Source organism: Aulostomus chinensis, chromosome 23, assembly GCF_037954235.1.
Source record: "Aulostomus chinensis isolate RoL2024-O1b breed Wild chromosome 23, RoL_Achi_v1.0, whole genome shotgun sequence".
In the NCBI taxonomy this organism is placed as follows: domain Eukaryota; kingdom Metazoa; phylum Chordata; class Actinopteri; order Syngnathiformes; family Aulostomidae; genus Aulostomus; species Aulostomus chinensis.
In genome coordinates, this window is record NC_141342.1 from 7,114,091 (window position 1) to 7,138,101 (window position 24,011).

General features: G+C 44.7%; 1 protein-coding gene across 1 annotated transcript in view; it reads left to right on the plus strand.

Annotated features, from left to right (window-relative positions):
* The window catches only part of ca10a (carbonic anhydrase 10 (inactive)a), a 162,322-nt gene that overhangs the window by 15,697 nt on the left and 122,614 nt on the right, over positions 1 to 24,011 (plus strand). Inside the window, exon 2 of the mRNA XM_086195302.1 lies at positions 9,071 to 9,145. Coding sequence (XP_086051428.1) covers positions 9,071 to 9,145 — 75 coding nt within the window. The remainder of the gene's footprint in view (positions 1 to 9,070; positions 9,146 to 24,011) is intronic.

Sequence of the window (24,011 nt, forward strand, 5' to 3'; positions counted from 1 at the left end):
TCTCCCCTCCCTGCTGGTACTGCTATTTCCCGCCTTCACTGGCGCTTGAGTCATTTCCTCGGCTTCATGGTGCCTGGCAGGATCTGAGCTGACACAGGGTATTAGTGACACAGACATGGGATGAATGATCAGAAGATTATTTAGTCCCGCCTGGTGCTGCTGCCAGCTCTGTGTGTGAATGGGAATGTGCTGGAAAGCCTTGAGTGGTGGCCTGACTAGAAAAACACTCTATAAATGCAGTCCATTTACCATTTACTGTCTTTCCTCACGAGTCACTTGCTGTTCCACTGGTCCGTCTTCTGCACTAATGGCTGTCGAGTGGTGAGACAGAACTAAGTAAAACTGGGCCATGAATCCAAGCAGAGAGACTGAAAACCCGAAGCGTCGGAGGTGATGACTTTTGTGGGTTTGTCAGTGGAAGAGATGAGCATGGAGAGTCGAAACATGCCTGAAATGACTGCTTAGCAAGAACTAAATGGTGCTGCAGCCGCCGTAAGAACCAGAACACAGCAACAAGCAGTGAAATGAAGCCAACATGTTGTGTAGATAAAAATCAAGATTCAACATTTGAAAAGAGATTCCTTCAAAAAAATGAGAACGGCGTCTGTGAGGTTCCATCAGATGAAGGGTTGATGTTTCACACTCAAGCACCATCATCAGAATCTCTGACTCTGGGAATTCTGCTGGACTGTGATATCTTCATGGATATGTCTGCGTTCGCAAAGGTCACAAGGTCACTGGACAAACCATCTTGTCAGGCTTCATGGTGCACATTTGTGTCCAGACCTGACAATCGGCGTCCTTGAGGAGACGTGGCTTAGCTACATAACAGTGATCTGAATGGCTGAAGGAAGCCTGTGATGGATGTGGCGATGATGGCATCTGTCCACCGTGTCTTTGACGTCTCAGATGGTTTTGCAAGAAAGAAACTAGACACTAAACATACTCGGGCGTCTGGCCTCCGCCCCGGGCGTCTGACCTCTGCCCCGGGCGTCTGGCCTCCGCCTGCTGTGGCCACCTTTGAATTGTTTTCTGTTGAGGAGTGAGCAGTGACAGACTCAGCCCATCCCATCTGTCTTCAGATGATCCATGCGCCCTCTCCTGTTTTCTGCATTCATAATACACATCATGAGCCAAGGCTCAGTCTGCACGCCCCTGCAGAGGGGCGGTGCCTGCAGAGGGGTGGTGCCTGCAGAGGGGCGGTGCCTGCAGAGGGGCGGTGCCTGCGCCTCACCTGCACTATCCTGGCAGCAAGGGTTCATTTGAGATTTAGAGAAATTTTGGAAAGGCCGTCTGAGGTTTGGATGTGAAGTTTGATTTAGGAACCAATTTTGTGTAATTGCTTTTTGTACGAAATCAGCTGCCGTTACCATGGTTACCAAACAGTTGAGATGGGCTCGTGAGTCTGGGAGTTCAAGCCACATTAACCTGGTAACCAGTCAGGGAGCAGATATGTTTTTAGATGCTAATGGAGAATATGCTTAGCAGTGTTGGGTACATTACTTTGAAAAAGTAATTAGTTATAGTTACTAGTTACCAGGGAAAGTAACTAGTTACTTTCATTTTTCTTTTCAGTTTAAAAATGTCAAAGAATTTGTTTTATGTATTTAGAAAATGTCCTTCTGCAGGCGGAGCCGCTCCTCGTCTCCTGTGTTTCTCCTCTGAGGCTCTGAAGGAGTCAGAATCACCTGCTGGCAGCGCCGGCCTGTTTTCAACAACATCCCGGCCTCTCAGTTCCTTCACTTCTGTCTGTGTCACAAGTTTTTTGGAGCCGGGCAGAAAAATCCAGCTGTGGCTGCTTGGACGTGTGGCTCCTGTCCGTCTTTGTTAGCGGAGCTTCCGTTAGCAGCACCAGTTGCTGTCACCATTAGCGGTGCCAGCGGTGTTCCACTGGTTTAGCAGAAGCTTGGGCCATCCAGAGGTGCCTCACGAAACTGGAGCTGCTGACACTGGACGTTGACGGCCTCTTTGCTCTGGGACGATGTCACCTATACTCAAAATGGACGTTTTGACCTTCAACCTCCATGAAGTTAAAGTAGTGCCTATATTTCCATTTTGAAAACGCAGTTGGACTCGCCACCTCTGATTATGTGTGTGTGTGTGTGTGTGTGTGTGTGCTGCGACGTGCTGGTTTGTGTGTCAACACCTGCCCACCTGATGTCTCTGGTTGGCTCAACATGAAATCTTACTGTCTCTTAGCCAATCATCATTACTGAGGCGGTTATCTCGCCCCTCCCCTCCCCCCTTGCCAAAGGAGAAAAAAACACACACATTGGCGGCTCCTGTGTCTGTGAGCTGAGTCGGATGGTAGCGTCAATGAGTCGCTTCAGTAACGCCTAGTAACGGCGTGTTGGTAACAGTAACAGCGTTGTAACGATAGAGAAAGTAATTAGTTAGATTACCTGTTACTGACAAAAGTAACTAAGTTTATTTTAACGCCGTTATTCCCATCACTGATACTTGGTAGACAAGATTCAACACCAGGTTTGGTTTTAGTGTAACAATCAGAGTTTGATGATAAGAGAATAATCACCATGGTAACACAGGTGTGTGTTTGTGTGTGTGATGAAGAGAGTGACCACCTTTACTGTTCCCAAGCAGCAGCAGCTCATCACATCTGCTGCTCAGGAATCAGCCAGCTGGAGTGTGACGACCTCCACGCCAGCTGTAATTTACCACAGGGAGATGGGACGGCACGTGTGTATCAGGGTGTGTATTTGTGACGGATTGTGTCAGCCTGAAAGGGCAGAACGAGTAAGTCAGGAAGTGGCAGAGAAAACAGGGCTGAGAGGAAGGAGGACAGGAACGATGGTGAAATCAAAGCAGCGCACTTAGGGGGACAGGGTTTTTCTAAGAGCTCCAATCAGGAAACGGCTCTTTCTGTTTTTATACAACAGCCAGGCACCCAAACACGCCCATCATACTCAGGCCTGTCAGAGGAGCCAAATCTGCAGCTGCTAATCTGATAATCCTGTGCAGATGTGTGTCCTGCAACAGGAAGAGGAATTATGTGTATGTGTCGGACTGAGGGAAATGGACCTGTTGACTGTCCGCACCTCGCTGTCCTCATGAGATCTTGTTCACCTGAAACTGATTCTTCTTGAACACCTCCAGAGGGGTTGCCTCAGTCTGCCAGGTTTCACCTGCACACTGCCTGGCCAGCTGACAGCCATGACTTTGCGACACAACTGAACTCCTTTAGTCTTGTAATCCACATTTACACCAACATGGAACTGGTTGGAGATCTACTGTTCATACCTGTGGAAATCCTGTCCGATGCGAGAACTACCTGTATTGACGTCTGAGAGGGAGATGTAGTCCAGGGCCTGATGTCACTTCCTCCAGTTTCTGTTAGTTCACGCCGAAAGGCCTCGGAAGCCAGAGGCTGGTAGATGCTAAGCCCCTCCCCCTTATTTCAGTTATTCCAACCTTTTCATACTGTGACTGTTATTCAACTGAGGAATTCCGTGAGGTCCAGAAACACCTTTCCTCCATCACAGCCCCGACTGAAAACTCCAGCCTGATAAACCAATCAAATGCAGTGATCTGTCCTGGGATTTGGCGAAGGCTGGTATCTCCCACACGCATGCCTCGGCTCATTCAGGTCTCAAACCGCAGCAACATCCACCTATCAGGACGCAAAAGACCTCCTGCAACATGAATATGCTGCCGTGTGTGCCTCCTTCTTCTGCTGCGGACTCGTGCAGTGGAGAACAGTGACCTCAGTGTGACTGCAGTCACCACAGACAGAGGAAAGGGTGTGCCGGTTGTACTCCTGTTGTCACAGGGCCAAGCGGTGACCTGGAGCCTTCATCACAGTGATTTTATCTGTCATCAGACAGGACCAAACTTGCCAAAAAAAGGAACGCGGGCTGGAGTGTCCTAGTTTCCTGTCTGTGATAAGTGCTGCTTGAGCGCGGTGCTGCCCTGGACTATTCTGGGCAGTGCGTTGCTGGGACGGTAGCTCAGCGGCAACACTGTGCTAGGGCCCGAGTCTCCTTGTTGGCTTTAGTTGGCAGGGTTTGATGGCTTTTAGCTCCATAGGATCCCAGGCCAGAGAGGACAAAGTGCTCACCTCCCTCAAACCTCCTCCATTATTGATGCTCGCCTCCCCCCTGGACCTCTGCTGTCAGAACAAACACAACCTTGAGCTCTGCACTTTCAAGTGCTGTGTGTGTGTGTGTGTGTGTGTGTGTGTTTGTGTGTGTGTGTGTGTGTGTCTGTATGTGTCTGTGTGTATGTGTCTGTGTGTGTGTCTGTATGTGTGTGCGTGTCTTTGTGTGTGTGTCTTTGTGTGTGTCTGTGTGTGTGTGTCTGTATGTGTGTGTGTCTGTATATGTGTGTATGTGTGTGTGTGTGTCCGTGTGTGCATGTGTGTCTGTATGTGTGTGTGTCCGTGTGTGTGTGTCTGTGTGTGTATGTGTCTGTGTGAGTCTGTGTGTATGTATATGTGTGTATGTGTGTGTGTCTCTATCTGTGATGATGTGCGTCCACATGTCCTGGCACATACCAACCTTTCGTCCATCAGTTCTGAAATGGAAAACGTTCTCATTGATTCTGGCTTGTTCCGTTTGAGAGAGACTTCAATCAGTTGATAGGACAAATTTCAATTTCATTACGCATGATGAGTGATTTCTGGAAGATCTTTCAAACTTTGTGACATGGCCTGTAGGTTGACTTCAATTTCTGGAGCAGTTCTGAGTGAGCCCAGCGTGTGTGTTTGTCTCTGACTGGCTGTCCCAAGCATCGCTGGCAGAGACTTGTGGGTACTGGAGTATTGTCAGCCCACTGACATCCTGAAATGACTGATTAAAATATCATTTTTCAGAGATGAAACACAAATCATTGAAACCATGAAACAGGGAAAAATGCTTTGGAGTTTCCTGTAATTTCCTCAGCTAGCTGGGTTCCCATGATGAAGCATCTTTTTAAAGGCCAGCTGACCCACCAGACTACGCCATCATCTGAGCTTCACTCTGAAGCAGGGCTGGAGGAACAGCTGCCATGTTTTGGTAGTTTTGGTCTCAGGAATGTCAACGACCATCAGCACGTGCGTGGACGAACATCTGAGCAGCTTGACAGCACCTGTGTTTGAACGCCATCCCTAGTTCCATCTATAGGAACCTGGACCATACAATCTGAACACAAGTACCACAGTGCAGTACAAGTATCCTGCTGAGTATTTAACCTGCTTCGCATTTGAGACAGACTTCAGGCCCCGAATCTTTCACTCGGAGACAAATATGTTCTCTCTCTCTCTCTCTCTCACACACACACACGCAGACACACACACACACACAAACACACACAGACACACACACACACAGCTGGGGCTATTAAAACCAGGCACCAATAGGAGCTCGGTGGGAGATAATTGTCTCATAAGTCAGTAAGCACAGCTGTTGGCAAGGTCAAGTTTTATTTATGGATGCACGTCACCACTCCGGGTTTGTGTCTGTGTCTTGTCCAATCTGTCTCCCCCCCCCGCCTCCCTCTTTCTCTCTCTCTCTATCTGTACCTGTCCTGCTCTGTCACCCCCTCCATCCTGCCCTTCCTCCCTCGCTCTCTCTGCATGGTTGGGCTTCAGGATTGCTCGTGGCCTTCAATGAATATTAATGGGCAAGTTTGGATATTATACAGAAATGAACAGTTTATTTACCAAGTCTCTTATTGAATTATGGGGTGTTGGAGGAGGCTGGCTGCTTGCTGCCAGACTCCCAAGTAGGAGGATGAAATAGGCCTCAGCTGTGCTAAATGGGATTCAGGTCACTAAGAGTCTGTGGCCAACCTGATCTGTCATACAGCTTTACAGAAGTCTTCTCCCACCAAAACAGCTGGGCTGCAGCGAGCTGCTCCGGCCACCAGCCTGTCAATCACCCAGTCTACGCTCAGTTTACTCAGGCCCAGCGCACCCCCACAGCCACTGTACAGACGCTTATGTGTGCCCGGTCAACGCCTTCAATTAGTTATTCTTCAAGGGGATTTTTGTGCAAATTCCAGATGTTCCACCTGAGTCTCTGTCACTTCCTGGGTTGACGGCAGCGTAGAGCCACAGCTCCCCTGGGGATAAAAGGAGGAGTCTATGCCTGCAGACATATTCAACCGACAAAATGATGTCATTGTATTTAACTTCAATCTGTATTGATATTGTGATGCGTAATCTAGGGGCATGATAGTTCCATCGATATATCTGTCGATATATATGTATAGATAGATATATAGATATATATGTAAAGGTAGATAGTTATCGATAGATATAGATATATATGTAAAGGTAGATAGATATATAGATATATATGTAAAGGTAGATAGATATATAGATATATATGTAAAGGTAGATAGATATATAGATATATATGTAAAGTTTGATAGATATCGATAGATATAGATATATATGTAAAGTAGATAGATATAGATATATATGTAAAGTAGATAGATATAGATATATAGATATAGTTAGATATATAGGTATAGATAGATATATATGTAAAGTTTGATAGATATAGATAGATATATATGTAAAGGTAGATCAATATAGATAGATATAGATATATATGTAAAGGTAGATAGATATAGATGTATAGATATATATGTAAAGTTTGATAGATATCGATAGATATAGACATATAGATATATATGTAAAGTAGATAGATAGATATATAGATATAGTTAGATATATGTATAGATAGATATATATATGTAAAGTTTGATAGATATCGATAGATATATATGTAAAGGTAGATAGATATATATGTAAAGGTAGATAGATTTAGATAGATATATATGTAAAGGTAGTTAGATTTAGATGGATATATATGTAAAGGTAGATATGTATAGATATATATATGACAGACACAGAGAGACAGATTACTTTATTAATCCCTTTCGGACGCTCCGCCAGGGAAATTGCCTTCTCCTAAACATTCACAGCACTGTTACCATAAAGGTAAAAATAATATATATAAATAGAACTGTATAGAAAAGAAAAGAAAACAAAGACTATATATATATATATATATATATATATATATATATATATATATATATATGTATATGTATATATATATGTATATATATATGTATATATATATGTATATATATATATGTATATATATGTATGTGTATATATGTATGTATGTATATATATATATATGTATGTATATATGTATATATATGTATGTATATATATGTATATATATATGTATATATGTATGTATATATGTATGTATATATGTATATATGTATATATATGTATGTATATATGTATATATATGTATATATGTGTATGTATATATGTATATATATGTATATATATGTATATGTATATGTGTATATATATGTATATGTGTATGTATATGTGTATATGTATATGTGTATATATATGTATATGTGTATATATATGTGTATATGTATATGTGTATATATATATGTGTGTGTATATATATGTATATATGTATGTGTATATATATATGTGTGCGTGTATGTATATGTGTATATATGTATATGTATATATATGTGTGTGTGCCTGAATGTGATTTGTATATGTGCATAGTAACAGGAATAATAATAATATAATAATATTGTAATATTATTATTATAACAATAATAATGATGATATAATATGCTATAATGATAATATAATAATAATATAGTATAACAATAGTAATAATAATAGTAATAATAATAAGAGAAGCAGTAATAACAGTGATGATGATATAATATAATAATAATAATAGCAGCAGTAGTAACAATAGTAATAACAATAATAATAATATGCAGTCTCTTTATTGCACTAGTGTCCAGTTAGTGTTGGTCCTGCACTTGGGGAGGAGAAGCCTCCTATATATAGATATATATGTAAAGGTAGATAGATAGATATAGATGTATAGATATATGTGTAAAGGTAGATAGATAGATATAGATATATAGATATATATGTAAAGGTAGATAGATAGATATTGATATATCAATATATATGTAAAGGTAGATAGATAGATATGTAAAGGTATATATATGTGTAAAGATAGATAGATAGATATGTAAATTTTTATATATATATGTGTGTGTGTGTGTGTATAGATATATATGCAAAGGTAAATAGATATAGATAGATATATATGTAAAGGTAGATAGATATGTATAGATATATATGTATAGATAGATATATTGATAGATATGTAAAGTTAGATATTGATAGATAGATATGTATAGATAGAGATATACATACATGGATATTGATCGATAGATATGTATAGAGAGATAGATATGTATAAATAGATGGATGATAGATAGATATATTGATATGTACAGATGGATGATAGGTAGATGATAGATAGATAGATAGATATGTATAGAAAGATGATCGCTAGATAGATGATAGATAGATGATAGATTGGGAGCTATAGATAGATGATAGATAGATATAGATATATATATATAGATAAATGATCGATAGAAATAGATATATATAGATGGATGATATATATAGATAAATGATAGATATATAGATACATATAGGTAGATGATAGATAGATAGATATAGATGATAGATGATAGATAGATGATAGATACATAGATATGTATAGAAAGATGATCGCTAGATAGATGATAGACGATAGATTGAGAGATATAGATAGATGATAGATAGATAGATGGATAGATAGATAGATAGATACAGATATATATATATATATAGATAAATGATAGATAGAAATAGATATATAGATTATATATATATAGAGATAAATGATAGATTGAGAGATATATATATATATAGATAGATGATAGATAGATATAAATATTTATATATAGATGATTGATAGATAGATAAATGATAGATAGATATAGATATTTATATATAGATGATAGATAGATAAATGATAGATAGATATAGATAAATGATAGATAGATAGATATATATTCATCATAGATAGATAGATAGATAGATAGATAGATAGATAGATAGATATAGATAGATATAAATATAGATAGATGGCAGGACCACATTTTATTCTCTGTGTGGATTCAGATTGCCGTGATTGATGTTCCTTTCTGTCTTTCTTCACCACAGCACAACCAAGTCCTCCAAAAATTCATGAAGGATGGTGGGCGTACAAGGAGGTGGTGCGGGGGAGCTTTGTTCCAGGTAGGTCTCTCTGCAGCACGCAACACTCTGATGGCTCAAGTGTCACGTCTCTTCATACACGGGCACCACACGGTGTGCTTGATCCTGGTCTTGTACCACTGGGCCACCTTGCCGTTGTCAGTTGTCTTCTGCTCTCACTCTCCCCCCAGCTGTGTTCTTCCACTGACTGATCGCTCACTGTTCCGTCCACCTTCTCCATCATGTGTGTGAGCACTAGCATTTTGTTTTTCTGCTGAGTTCAGATGCTTCTGGAGGAGCTGGCAGGGTGCTGAGTGTATATAGTGGATGTAGTTGCTGTAGCTTAAGTCCTGACAAGGACCCATCACCTCTGTGCTCCTAGAACAGGAATATTCAATGGGACAGTGAGCTGGTGAATTCCTCTGCAGGCACCATGTTTAGTGATCTGGAACTGAAAACTGCTAAATTCTACATGGAAATGCTGAGTGAGTCACAACGGCACACACTGCTGGCAGGTTTTGAAGCTGGAGCACCAATTTCACCGGAGAGACAGGAAGTAAAAGTATCCAGCTCTAGACTTTTACCCGATGACTTGAATTTGGACGCGTGTGGCACCGGCTTGTGTACTCCGACAAGTCAGCTCAGATGTGAAGACCAGAGACGAAGGGCTCCAGATTGTCATGGCAGGGATAGAGGACCTCAGTCCCAGGCTGTGTTCTGTCCTGTTGGTTGGTTGGTCCTGTGAGTCTGGACCTGAGAGAACATAGAACTCCCATTCAGATATGGGACTGATCTCATGGCAGGGAAACACAGGTGAAATGAGGAAAATGATTCTGGACTGTTTAGTGTGACCAGTGTGCAGTATTCCAGAGTCTTGGCCTCCCAAGCCAGAACCGGTCCACCTTCACGATCATGTCAGACTTGGCTGCAGTGTAGGGGCTCTCTCCACCCCCAGGTCCCGCTTACATGAGGGAACTAGAAGGAGAACCTCCCTGTATTTCCCACAAACACATCACTATTCAATCACTCCCACAAACAGTGCACAGTTTGTGTACTGTTTGTGCACTTTATGTATGTTTGATTTATGTTTGCAGTTACTTGCACAGAACGCTGTAAATGAAGTGACCAAGTACGAGTCACTCAATCACTGCTGCAGCTGCAATAAAAACCCCAAAAACTGTCGTTCAATCCAGTAAGATGAACAGTAATCGGCTCCGCTGCTCGTAGTACTGCTCGTCTAACTAGTGAAATATGAGATGTGGCGATGACACCAAGACAGATCCCCATCATCTGTGCCCCTTCAGACTGATGTGGCCATTTCAAGCGCTCATCCACACTCTCTTCAGAAAGTCTGGCTGCTCTCACGCGTCCGGCCGAGTGTCTAGCTGTGTGATTGCGCTGCAGATGTGTGTGGTTCTGTAGCAGATGAAGCTGTTGGACTTCCAGAACACGAGAGCTGAAACTCCTGCAGCTTGAATGCAGCTGCTCTCACCACACACCCTGGACCTATCTCCAAATCTAAAAAAAATGGACTAAAGTGGCTGTGTGAGTGAGTCATACAAAATTTACTCTTTCACCAGTTTGAAAAATGTGAGTCACTTTTGTGTGAAAAAAAGCTGCGTAGAAAACAGAGTGAAGGTCTATTTTGACACAAACTGACACAATCTGTGCTTTAGTTTAGCCACAATCATGGACCAGGACTGAAGCGGCGTACAGCACCTGCTCGCCACAGTCCTGGTACATTACAGGCTGAGGGCGGCCAACCTGTGAAGCCTCCCAGCTGATTCAGGTCAGCCTATCCGATTGTTTCCCAACAGCTGGAGCATTTAAAGCGCATTCATGATCCTCTGAGTCCCTGCAGAGACTCCCCAACCTTGGTTCCTTGACAGGCAGGACGTCATAGCTCGACAATAACCCTGAAGTGAAGACATTTGATCTCAGACGAGGTCCAGTTTAATGACTGAAAAATAATTTTGTTGATGGAACATCATCTTATTGAATTTTGACAAGTTAGTCTATGAGTATCAGACAGGTTTTGCTTATAAAATCCAGTGGGCATACAGGCATCATGGAAGAGCAACTGTCGGCGTGTGAGGTCAGGCAATTGCTGCGTTTTCCATCTGGAGATGATTGATGATGTCACAACTCAGGGGAGCCAGTAGGATTCAGCTGTCAATCATTTAAAATTTGTGACTGTCATAGGATTTCTTAATGAAAGAGGTGAGTTCTTATTAAATGGGGAAAGTTTGATTGGCGGCTGAAGTTATATGAAAGAAGTTGAAATAGAAACGATGGTATCCCCAGCTCAGGGGAGGAAGCAGCAACGCTGACCCTCTCAGCTTCTCCTCTCTGAGCTCTAACGAGCAGCTTCAGCTGTACATCTACGTCTAACCTCCGTGATGCCCAAGGTCTGAGTGGACACAGGACACCCAGTATACTGGTAGCGTACAGTGTTGGACCAAATTCTTCTCCAAATGTTGATAGCTGGAGGAGACCCAACTCCAGCGGTACCAGTGCCGTTGGCAGGGTCACGGAGGATTCAGCACCAACAGGTTTGTGCCATTGTGCCTGCCATTGATGGGATCTATACTGGCAAAGTGGGGGGATGGAGCCCACCAGCTGACACCACATGCCAGCAAGGTGATGGGCCAGAGGACGGAGCAGGAGGCGAGCAGCGGCTCCTCCACTGCTGCGTCATGCTTCCAGGCACAGGCTCCGCACACCTGCCTCTCAGGTTAACGTCAGATGTACCTCTACATCTCATGGCCCAGAGACCAGCGTCCCTGATCTAGACCGGGTCAGAGGGTCCTCCCTGGACTGACAGCAGGGAGGACGAGGAGAAGAGGCAGCGAAACTGGTCAGAAGATGAGAGAAAAGGGTTGAACTAAAAAAAAATGAAAAGATGAGATTAGAGTAATGATGAGAAGAGGAAGAGTGAAGGAAAGAAGGAGGAAAGTAGAGGAAAGGAAACAAACCAGACGACAAGGAAACAGATGCGGAGGAGGAGAGTAAAGGAAACGAGATGGAGGGATTAACAGGAGATCACAGAGGAAATGAAATGGATGATGAGCAGAAAGAGGGAGGAAAGGAAGAGAGGAATCAAAAGAAGAGGAGGGCAAAAAATAGGAAGTAAAAACAAAAATAAGTGAGGAGGAGATCAGAGACACAAGAGTTTCTCTAAGTATGTCGTTTCAGTGGGAGGCAAAGTTGAACCAAGAGAGGAAATGACAGCAAGGAGGAGGAGAGAAGAGAGGAAGAGGAGGAGAAATGAAAGAGCATATCAGAAAACAGGCTGGATGATGGGGAGCAGCGTTGTAAAGACAAGAACCTATGCTTTCTTCGCCTACCTGAAATCCTGCAGTTCCTGGAGCATTTGAGGTTCTTCTCCTCTGGCTCTGAGGGACATAACTGTGATGAAATGATCGCAAAGGTCATGAAATGGTCTCAACCGTCATGAAATGGTCGCAAACATCATGAAATGATAGCAAATGTGGTGAAATGATAGCAAATGTCATGAAATTATCGCAAATGTGATGAAATGGTCTCAAACGTCATGAAATGATAGCAAACGTCATGAAATGGTCTCAACCATCATGAAATGGTCTCAACCGTCATGAAATGGTCGCAAACGTCATGAAATGGTCGCAGACGTCATGAAATGGTTTCAACCGTCATGAAATGTTCTCAACCGTCATGAAATGATCTTAAACGTCATGAAATGGTCTCAACCATCATGAAATGATTGCAAACGTCATGAAATGGTCTCAACCGTCATGAAATGGTCTCAAACGTCATGAAATGGTCTCAAACGTCATGAAATGGTCTTAAATGTCATTAAATGGTCTCAACCGTCATGAAATGATCGCACACGTCATGAAATGGTCTCAACCGTCATGAAATGGTCTCAAACCTCATGAAATGGTCTCAGACGTCATGAAATGGTCTCAAACGTCATGAAATTATCGCAAATGTCATGAAATGGTCTCAAACGTCATGAAATTATCGCAAATGTCATGAAATGGTCTCAACCATCATGAAATGGTCTCAAACGTCATGAAATGGTCTCAACCGTCATGAAATGATCGCAAACGTCATGAAATGGTCTCAACCGTCATGAAATGATTGCAACTGTCATGAAATGGTCTCAAACCTCATGAAATGATTGCAAACGTCATAAAATGATTGCAAACTTCATGAAATGGGCTCAACTGTCATGAAATGGTCTCAAACCTCATGAAATGGTCTCAAACCTCATGAAATGATTGCAACCGTCATGAAATGGTCTCAAACCTCATGAAATGGATCCGAGACGTCATGAAATGGTCTCAAACGTCATGAAATTATCACAAACGTCATGAAATGGTCTCAAACGTCATGAAATGATCTTAAATGTCATGAAATGATTTTAAACGTCATGAAATGATCTTTAACGTCATGAAATGGTCTCAACCGTCATGAAATGATCTTAAATGTCATGAAATGATCTTAAACGTCATGAAATGATCTTTAACGTCATGAAATGGTCTCAACCGTCATGAAATGATTGCAAACCTCATGAAATGGTCTCAAACGTCATGAAATGATTGCAAACGTCATGAAATGATTGCAAACGTCATGAAATGGTCTCAACTGTCATGAAATGATTGCAAACCTCATGAAATGGTCTCAAACGTCATGAAATGATTGCAAACCTCATGAAATGGTCTCAAACCTCATGAAATGATTGCAAACGTCATGAAATGGTCTCAACCGTCATGAAATGATTGCAAACGTCATGAAATGGTCTCAAACGTCATGAAATGATTGCAAACGTCATGAAATGGTTTCAACCGTCATGAAATGGTCTCAACCGTCATGAAATGATTGCAAACTTCATGAAATGGGCTCAACCGTCATGAAATGGTCTCAAACCTCATGAAATGGTCTCAACCATCATGAAATGGTCTCAACCGTCATGAAATGATTGCAAACTCATGAAATGGTCTCAACCGTCTTAAAATGGTCTCAAACGTCATGAAATGATTGCAACCGTCATGAAATGGTCTCAAACCTCATGAAATGGTCTCAAACCTCATGAAATGATTGCAAACGTCATGAAATGGTCTCGACCGTCATGAAATGATCTTAAACGTCATGAAATGATCTTAAACGTCATGAAATGGTCTCAACCATCATGAAATGGTCCCAAACGTCATGAAATGGTCTCAACCGTCATGAAATGATTGCAAACGTCATGAAATGGTCTCAAACGTCATGAAATGGTTTCAACCGTCATGAAATGTTCTCAACCGTCATGAAATGATCTTAAACGTCATGAAATGGTCTCAAACGTCATGAAATGATTGCAAACGTCATGAAATGGTTTCAACCGTCATGAAATGGTCTCAACCGTCATAAAATGATTGCAAACTTCATGAAATGGGCTCAACCGTCATGAAATGGTCTCAAACCTCATGAAATGGTCTCAACCATCATGAAATGGTCTCAACTGTCTTAAAATGGTCTCAAACGTCATGAAATGATTGCAACCGTCATGAAATGGTCTCAAACCTCATGAAATGATTGCAAACGTCATGAAATGGTCTCGACCGTCATGAAATGGTCCTAAACGTCATGAAATGGTCTCAACCATCATGAAATGGTCCCAAACGTCATGAAATGGTCTCAACCGTCATGAAATGATTGCAAACGTCATGAAATGGTCTCAAACGTCATGAAATGGTTTCAACCGTCATGAAATGTTCTCAACCGTCATGAAATGATCTTAAACGTCATGAAATGGTCTCAACCATCATGAAATGATTGCAAACGTCATGAAATGGTCTCAACCGTCATAAAATGATCGCAAACGTCATGACGGTCGCATCTCTTTAGAGAAAGTTTACCAGCATTAACAAGTGGGTCGTTCGTAGATGGACCCAGAGACCGGGGCCACGATCAGCTTTTGCTGCTCTGATGATCCAAACACATGCAGATTAGATTAGATTAGATTAGATGAGATGCTGGTCATCCATGACGTGTGCTCATGCAACATTCTGGATCTGAAATTAAAAAGATGTAAAGAGCAAAAAACCCCATAGTTCAGCTTCAGCCCACGAGGTTGCGTGTCCATTTACCTGTGTGTCTGTGTGCATCTGTCTTCTCATTGATGGACATGTTTGTCAAATAGCATTTGGATGCTGGTCTTGTCATTGGTAGCCTGTTAATGCTGTGTACTCAGAGGATGACGCGGAGAAAAATCAGATGTTGTGTCATTTGAGCCAGGCAGGACAGCGGTGATGAGGTGTGCCAGCTTCTGCAGGAATGGTGTGTGTTCAGCATCTCAAGAATCTCGCGTGTGTGTGCGTGCGTGTGTGTGCGTGTGTGTTGAACGTTGAGCTGCTAATGTCTTTGTGTTTGACACCACCTGTGTTAAAGGCTTTGTGTCGTGTGCCTGTGCTCCTTCAGCGCTGCTAATGTGGAGGAAAAACCTTAATTATCTTGTATGCAAGATTGATATTGTTTTGGAGCCAGCAGCAGCAGCCAGAGACAGATGAATAAAACAATCAGAATGGAGTGGGAATAAAACTTCTTTTTTTTATTCAAAGATCTGCTGGCGAGTCAGCAGAACGCTGAGGCAGTATTCTGTCCCTGGCTTGTGTTCTGAGCCCGAAGAGATGAAGGTGGGGAGCCGCATCTTGTCCATTTTGCTCATGGAGGCAGAATATGAGCATGAGTGTGAGCAGCGTGGAGTGGGTTGCATGAGTGTGAGCGGCGTGGGAGTGGGTCGCCTGAGTGTGAGCGGCGTGGGAGTGGGTCGCCTGAGTGTGAGCGGCGTGGGAGTGGGTCGCCTGAGTGTGAGCGGCGTGGGAGTGGGTCGCCTGAGTGTGAGCGGCGTGGGAGTGGGTCGCCTGAGTGTGAGCGGCGTGGGAGTGGGTCGCCTGAGTGTGAGCGGCGTGGGAGTGGGTCGCCTGAGTGTGAGCAGCGTCTTACTAGTGTTGTGAGAGAAAGCATCCCATCATCCCAGTTGTGTTGATTCCGATGAGTCGGGTCGTGTCAGGACCACCAAGAAGAATCAAGCACCCTGCTGTCATATCCGTTTTAGCCATTTTCACTCTTCTTTCTCATTTCACGATATGAGGGCTATCCAGGAGTTGACTCACTCTAATCTGCAGATTACTAGACTACCGATGAGTCCGTGGAGCAACTGTTCAAGTACTAGAAGTTAATTTTTGTAATCACAATACGACCAACTCCAAGTGTCAGGCTGCAGGAAGGAGCGATATTTGTTAAAGCTAGCTGTGTATCAAGAGGGTGATTCCCTGAAACCACACCATCAGCACGCCCTCTGATATCGCTGATCATATCACAGATGTAGTAAAAAAAACAACAAGCGTAACAGCCACACGTCCATGTGAGCGTGCGTTTGTAGGTTTTGGGACGTGGGCAGTAGAAGAGGAACCAGCTGTCCTCCCTTGCTCCTCCAGACAACACTCATGCTTGTTTCTAACCGTCTACATTCTGAGGTCTGAACTTGACTCAGCACATTTCACTTTTTCCCATTGCTAGAATTTCAAAATCAAGCAGCTCTAGTAACAACTGATCTCAGCACTTGTACTGAGAGCAACACCACCATGTTTTAGTTCGAGGTTCTTCTGGGGTGTTCCTCGTGTTTCTGAAGGATCTCTGTCCTTGCAGTAGTCTGGCTCATTCCTGGTTTTTCTCCTCTTATCTTCCTCCATCCGTCATTTCTACCTCAGGTGGGATCTCTGGATGGAGAACTCTGAACTGGCTTCTAGTTCCTGACTTTTGTTTCCTGCTCACGTTACATGTGCATGCTCTTCAGGGGAAAGAAACACCCAGTTCTACTTATTTACAAGTCAATGTAACATCAAAATCCTTTCAGTCAAAGTGCTTCATAATGCTGTTATAGAATTAAACAGGTACCGTGTCTGTCCTGGGGTCACATGTTGTGCGACCCAGTTCCTCCTGCTGCCTGTGCTGAAGCATCCATCAGCTACTGAGGGTTGGAGCCCAGCTCCTTAGCAGAGCATTGCTGCTGGGCCTGGAGGATTCCTGGCCGGCCCGGACTGTAATGAGAGAGGAGGGCCTCCGAGGCGGGGACCCCCCATCAATGACCAAATCTGCGGCACGGATCTGATCAAGGGCACAGAGATGAATTAGCGATGTGGAACTGACAGCAGGGGCTGGCTGAATAGCCGGATAATGACATAACAATTCATTTGCTCTCAGCTGTAGCTTTCCTTTCATCACTTGTGCCCAGCAGTGACTTTTCCAAATGTGTTCTACCATATGGCTTCGTGCTTCATCTCCCAAGGACGGCAGTGAGATGGTGATGAAAGAGATGTGTGGAAGTGTGTCGGCTTGAGGACGGATGCGGTGTGTTTGACTAAATCTACTTTTTAGAATAATATTCAGACGCTGTGTGTGATTGAGAAGTTACATCAAGTGTACCACGACACAGGAGCCTTTTCAGTCCAGATAAATCTGCTGGGTTCGCTCCTTAATCCCCCTAATCAATCTGTCCTAACGAATATTTTGTCAAGTTGATTTGAATGTTTCTCTTCAGGTCATAAAAAAGTCACTCTGTGTGATTTGTAACCTGAACCATGCTGACTCGCCGTATATTAGGTGGGACTTCAACAGAATTAATGGTGTTTTTTTTTCATGCATGGAGAGACAGATGACTTATTTTAGCTTCACTGCAGAGTTGTTGCACCATCCTTCATATACTTTTCTCAATATAAACTTATAAACTCTGCAGGCCATCTGCATAGCAATGAGCGTGTCGAGCAAATCAGTGGGAGGCAGCTGACAATGTGATTTTATCTCCAAGCCGGTGAGTTTCCTGATTCAAATCAATCACTGAGCAGCTCCTGAAATGACTCAATTACTGTGGCTGTCAAGCTCTCCGTGGTCACACAAGGACACTGCTGATTTTTAAACTATTGAACATTGTGTTATAGACACCTAACAAAAAACGGTCAGTTTTTTTTCATTGAAATATTGCAAAGATTTTTGTGTGCTCTGAAATCCAATTCCTTCCTAAATGTTTGAAGTAAATCTTTTCAACAATGAGGTGATAGTCTGACAATGCAGCCAATCAGCTGCAAGCCTGCAGAGCAAAGCAGGGAACCCCCTGATGACGGCTGAGTGAAGTGAGAAGGTGTGTGACGGGCCTTCGTCCCGACTGCCGTGCCAGGTCACATATTCTCTGGTGTCCAGCCAGATCTCGATCACGATGCTGATGCTGCTGGTCACGTTTCAGTGGACCCACAGCTGAAATGCTTCCCCAGGTCCAAGATGTCTGAACCAGATAGCTCCTCTCCCCTGTAAACCTTCTACATGTTTGGATCAAATTATTGCTTCACAATGTTTGACACGTTACTCAAAGTTTTGAATGTCGTGTCAGCTCCAACGCTGTGTCCCACCAAGTGGGGAGCCTCCATTTACCACCCTAACTACCTTGTTAGATAGACGTGTCGTTCTCTTCAACTGGAAACACAGCGTTGCCCATCTTACAGTTGATGCTTCAGGGATGTTCCGGGTTATGGGAGGTTCTCCCTTCAAGGCTCCCTACAGAACTTTGAAACACCCCAGGCGGTGCAGTGACTGTCTGAGCTCTTGTTTGGGAGCTTTGTTCCTGAACTTAACTATTGGTGTATTTTCAGGAACTTGTAACATCTAACGTTAATGCTTAATAAAACTAATTTGAAATAAAGAAAGCGAGCATCTGAGCATGGGTGGTTGTGGACCGTCCGGTGCATCAGTGTGTTCGAACTGCAGGGCTCTTGTGGAGGAAGAGGAGTTGCATGTTCATGATTTGCATAAACTTCTGCCAGATATTTGAACACTGGATTTTTTGTTTTATTGCAGTCAAAGGTTTTCCTGAAGGGGACTTCTGTTCCCTTTACCGTTTCTTCATGAATCAGAAAGGGTTATCAACAGCCCTTAACAACCAGACTAGGCTATCAATGTTCTAGGAAGGAACCTGCTCTGCTCAGTCAAACTCAAGGAGGCTGCAGCAGGTTCTGCTCCTCAGCAGAGGGTTAACGGGTCACGTCACAGTCATTATCACCTCCCCTTCACTTGCTTGAGACCTCCAGCGCATTGGGTGCGGCCTGCTGGGCCGGAGGAGCAATCAGAGCATTGAGCTGGCTGGCAGGTGTGAGCAGACGACAGTCAGCAGGCCCAGTCTGTTGTCTCAGTGTCTCTAAGCTCAGTCTGGACAAGAAGCAGAACATTCAACTACAGAATCAGTCACCAGGCTTGGAGCTGTTCTCACAAACTCAAACAGGTGAGATCCATCTTTTCTCTCCCTGGAGAAACAACTACACTTTGTGATGACTCATCCTGCACGCAGGTGCGTGTACTAATTTAGCATCAAATTAAAAAGCTTTCTCTGATTTTATGCCTCTCCCCAAGAGACTGTTCCCCTCACAACCCTGGTGAAATGACCCGTTCACCATCACAACTTCGGTCTGAAATCATGTGGAAAGTCTGAAATGGAGCACGACGCCATCAAATTTCCATTTGTTAGCAGAGAGCTAACCAGAAGCAGCCAGTTTGGCCAGCTAAAGTCTCTGATATGCTATCATGCACATCCAGCACTATTCGCTGATGTAAATGTCAATCAAAATCCAAGAGGCATTTCTTCATAGCATCATGATTCTACCAGACAGGCATAAGGATGAGGAAACAAATGGCTTCCTGACCTCTTTCACAGGGCCTGTGATTCTGTTTAACAGCCACACTTAAGATGAATTATTCATTATTGTGATGCCACTGCAACACAAAAAAAAATCTGAGTGAATTTATAATATGAATCTAAAGCATCTGTTTAGTCACAGTTAATAATATTGATAGCAAAAGCTAAATGCCATCAAAGCATAGCTAGAACCTGTTTCCTGTCAGTATGTCAAGCATTAAAAGATTAAGTTGTAGTGTGTTACACACGTGTGTGGGTGTAGTTCATCATATCCTGTCAGAAATGCATATGATTCCATAATCTTCTTTGCTATGTCCCAACATCTGTCAGCTGACAAATCACCTCTGTACACCGAGGCCTCCACAAACTGAGCAACTCACCTTCTCCAACTCTGATCATGTTGTCCAGTCCAGCAGAGGCCTCGTTCCGCCTCGGCCCAGTAGCTTTCCTCGTGCATGTTCAAGATAAATATTCACAAATTGTTCCTTTCTGCTCGTCACAGCGAAAAATGCCATTAAATTAACACTGCAGGCTGAAATGGCTCATGTGCATCTGTGTTGTTAAACTTGTGCTCACATGAATGAATGCATGAGGCTGTCCGATGTGTGCCTGCACGTTTTCACACATGCTAGTGCATGTCTAATGAGAACATATGGCACAGAAGAGCAAACATGAGGGAGCTGTGTACTTAGGGAGGACGCCATCAGCAAGCCTCCTCTGCCTCATATTCTCCACATCTGTCGTCCCTCTGACTCACCCGGCCTCCTTGCACAGATTATCGAGCCTAATGTGCACAAGCGCAAATGTGATCTATTGCTTGTATGACCTGTATCAGGAGTTCTTCCCATAAAAGGGAGGATTCATGAGAACCCCAAGGCACCATCTCCACAACTGCAAACAATTCAACCAACATCACAATAATATCTGATGCAAACAAACAGATCCGGGGGGGGGGCACCGGTATGGAACTTTTTATTTTTCTTATTTTTGTCACAATGACCTAAGCTTATTCAAAACAAAGCCTTTTACTCTGAACAAATCATTTTGATTTCGCATTCCTATTTTTCTTCTTTTCCTCTTGAGTTTAAACTTCATCTCTGACAGCAAATGTTCTTGTCATGGTTGTGGACTAAATAAACAGGGACGGTTGTCCAGGTCTGATCAGCTGCTGTTGTGGTGCACTTGAATGAGCAGGTTGAGGTGGTTCCTTTACCTGCAGGTATACCAGGCACATCAAGCTGAGACCACACCTGTGGAGATGCCGTCAGGGGAAATCTTTTTTTTTTTTTAATTTTTAACCTGTCCTGTTCAGCAGCAGCATCCATGTTCCTGGTGCCTTGTTGTACTGAAGCAGTTTTACTCTGCAAAGGAGGAACTGATAAACTCCTCCTATCACCATCTGTGTTTAACTTTATTAGGAATGGTGTTGGTTCATTGATGAACCTACCGGACTGAGGACAGGAGAGAGAACAGGGACAGGATGGGGAAGACGGGGGGGGGGGGGACAAAAACAGCAACAACAGCAGACAAACAAACAAACAAACAATAAACAGTAGCAACAATAACAACAGAGAGAAAAAGAAAAACATTGGTTGCAGAATTTCCAGTGCAGGTTTACCATTTGGTTTAATATAATTTAAAATAAATGTCTGAGTGTGTGATTATGGATCAGTTGTGCACCGCATGTGTGTGTATGTGTATACGCGTGTGTATGTGTGTGCTATGGTTTGTCTTGGATGCTGTGCGTAGCTGACTGTAGCTGATGTGGGGGGCCAGGACATCACACCCCCAGTCCAGGATAGCAGGCAGGTCAGGACCAGGCCACCAGGGCACCCAGAACACGGGGAGCCCCAGGCCCCCCCGGAAACAGCCACTGGCCCAACCCATGCCAGGACCCGTAGGTAAGCATAGGGTCAGCCCCACCCACCGCACGAGCAGAGCCTAGGGGCATAGGGCCCCTCTGGCCCAAGATCTGGCCAGAGGCCCATAAGAGGTCCACCAGTGGTGAGGCCGACACCCACCCACACCCCACACCCAGGCGGGGCAACCACAGCCCACCACAACAACCAGGCCTACCGCCCCCGTACAGAGCTACCCCCCCAAATCTCCACCCCCCCCCCACCCATCCCTTGTTCTCGCTCTCCCCCCAGAGCAGGCGGGCTTCAGGCGATAGGGCACCACCAGCCAGCCAGGACCCCCCACTCTCCCGAGAGGCCCAGCCCGCCTGCTGGGGTGAGCCAAAGGCATGCGCGTCCGGGACCGCCACCCCCAGACAAAACAATCATACCCTCATCTTCCTCCATACAGGGGCTGAGTAATCCATAGATGCTGATACGGTCCAGGGCACCTCAGACCTAGTAAAACCGCCAGCAAGCGATCCACCGCACAACGGCAAGGCCCGCAACCAACCCCAGCCCAATCACCATGTTGGGAGGAGGACCACCCCCCCCCCCCCCCAAGAGCACCGGCCAGGCCCCCAGGCCTGCAATGGTGCAGTTAGCAAAGGAGGCAGCACTGGACCCACTCCCCGCCCCAGCCGCCCCCCCATCCCAACATGGGTTCAGGATTCGTGTTGTGCGTGGGAATGTAGATGTGATGATGTGGATGACTAGAATGTAGTTAAAATTGGGGGAGGCACCCAGGGCATGGGAGCCCCACTGGTTGCAGACGGCAGAGTCTAGCCTACCTGGTCCAGGGGTCAAATTGGAGCACCAAGGGGCACTGTCCCGAGAGCCGGGTAGAGGGTCCATCAACCCGCAGTGCGAGGGCAGGGAGGGCCCAGGCCCCCGGTGCATGGCGGGACCCCCAGCCAGCAGCCCATGGTCAGGGCCCCCAGTTCGATCAGCATCAAGGAGGTCAGCCCCCATCCCTGTGATGTCACCCATCATCCTCCCATTGCCCGGGAGTGGTAGCAGCCCAGCACACCACGCCAGGGCCCAGCCCCCCTCCCTCTCCAACCCCCACCTAACCTTCCTTCCCCACCCTCCTCCCAGCGTCCGGGGGCACAAATGCCCCAGCCGCCACACGGCAGGCCCTGGCACGCCCCACCAGTGCCCGGGGACCGAGCCAGCACAGCCCCCCCCCCCCCCCCCCACCGCAGGACCCCGCCGGGGGACTGGTGCGGATCACCGGCACCAGGGCCCCTGACCCCCCCATACCGGATGGAGGCCCCGACCCAGCCCAGGGACCCCCCAATCCCCAATCCCACAGGGTGCCACCATGATAGGGAAAGCCGCCCCCATGCCCCCCACACCATCCCGCACAGGCGAGACCAAAGCAGCCCAGGAGGCGGTAACCCCAGCCCATCAGCCCAGCGAGGCACCTCCCAAGCAGACATTCTCTCCTTGGAAATGTGGTCTAATAAAAGGTTTCTATATTGAGTAATGCTTAGGTTGTTCTGGGATTTCCAATTATCAGGATGGCGTTCTTTGCGATGCTTAGAGCAGTGAGGAGCATGCAGGATTTGTTTACTTCCATATTAACATTAGTGAGGTCACCTAGCAGACAAAGTGAGGGGGAGGTGGGGATGGGGTACCCTAATCACGGTGATAGGTCTTGACAAACCCCCTGCCAAAAATTGTTAATTGTTATTGTGGTGTACAAAGCCATATAGCATGCAGATAGCAGTCTGGTGAGCCGTCAGGAGAAATCTAATCTGATTAATATTCAATGGCAGCATTCATGCACAACGCAGAAATTTGAATGTGATTGGATGAGGATATATTGGCCAAGTGTGCTTAAACAAATATTTGGATTTTGGGGTTAGTATGTATGTGAGATGTACGTTTCTTTATTTGGCTGCATGTATGTCAGATACATGTATGTGAATTATGTTTCTTTCTTGGGCAGTATGTCTGAAAGAAGTATGTATGTTTATTGGGGCTACATTGTAACATCACCCCGGATTGGTTGGCGGGTGTAATGTCACCCCTGATTTGCTGGCAGGATGGCCAATCCAGGCCCCGTTCGCAGGAAGTGGACTGTTTAAACATGGCGCTCCGATCAGCTGGAGAGGAGCACCTTACCGGACATGTTAGCGCTGCATCCAGTGGCTAGATTCATCAGTCGGGGTAGTGAGTCCCTCGTTCGATCGCCATTGGTTTGGGATCAGGCTCTTAACCAAAGGTTGTCACCAAGCGGCCACCGCCGATGGATTCCTGACAACAGTCTCCCATCATTGACCACCGTAACTCATCGCTT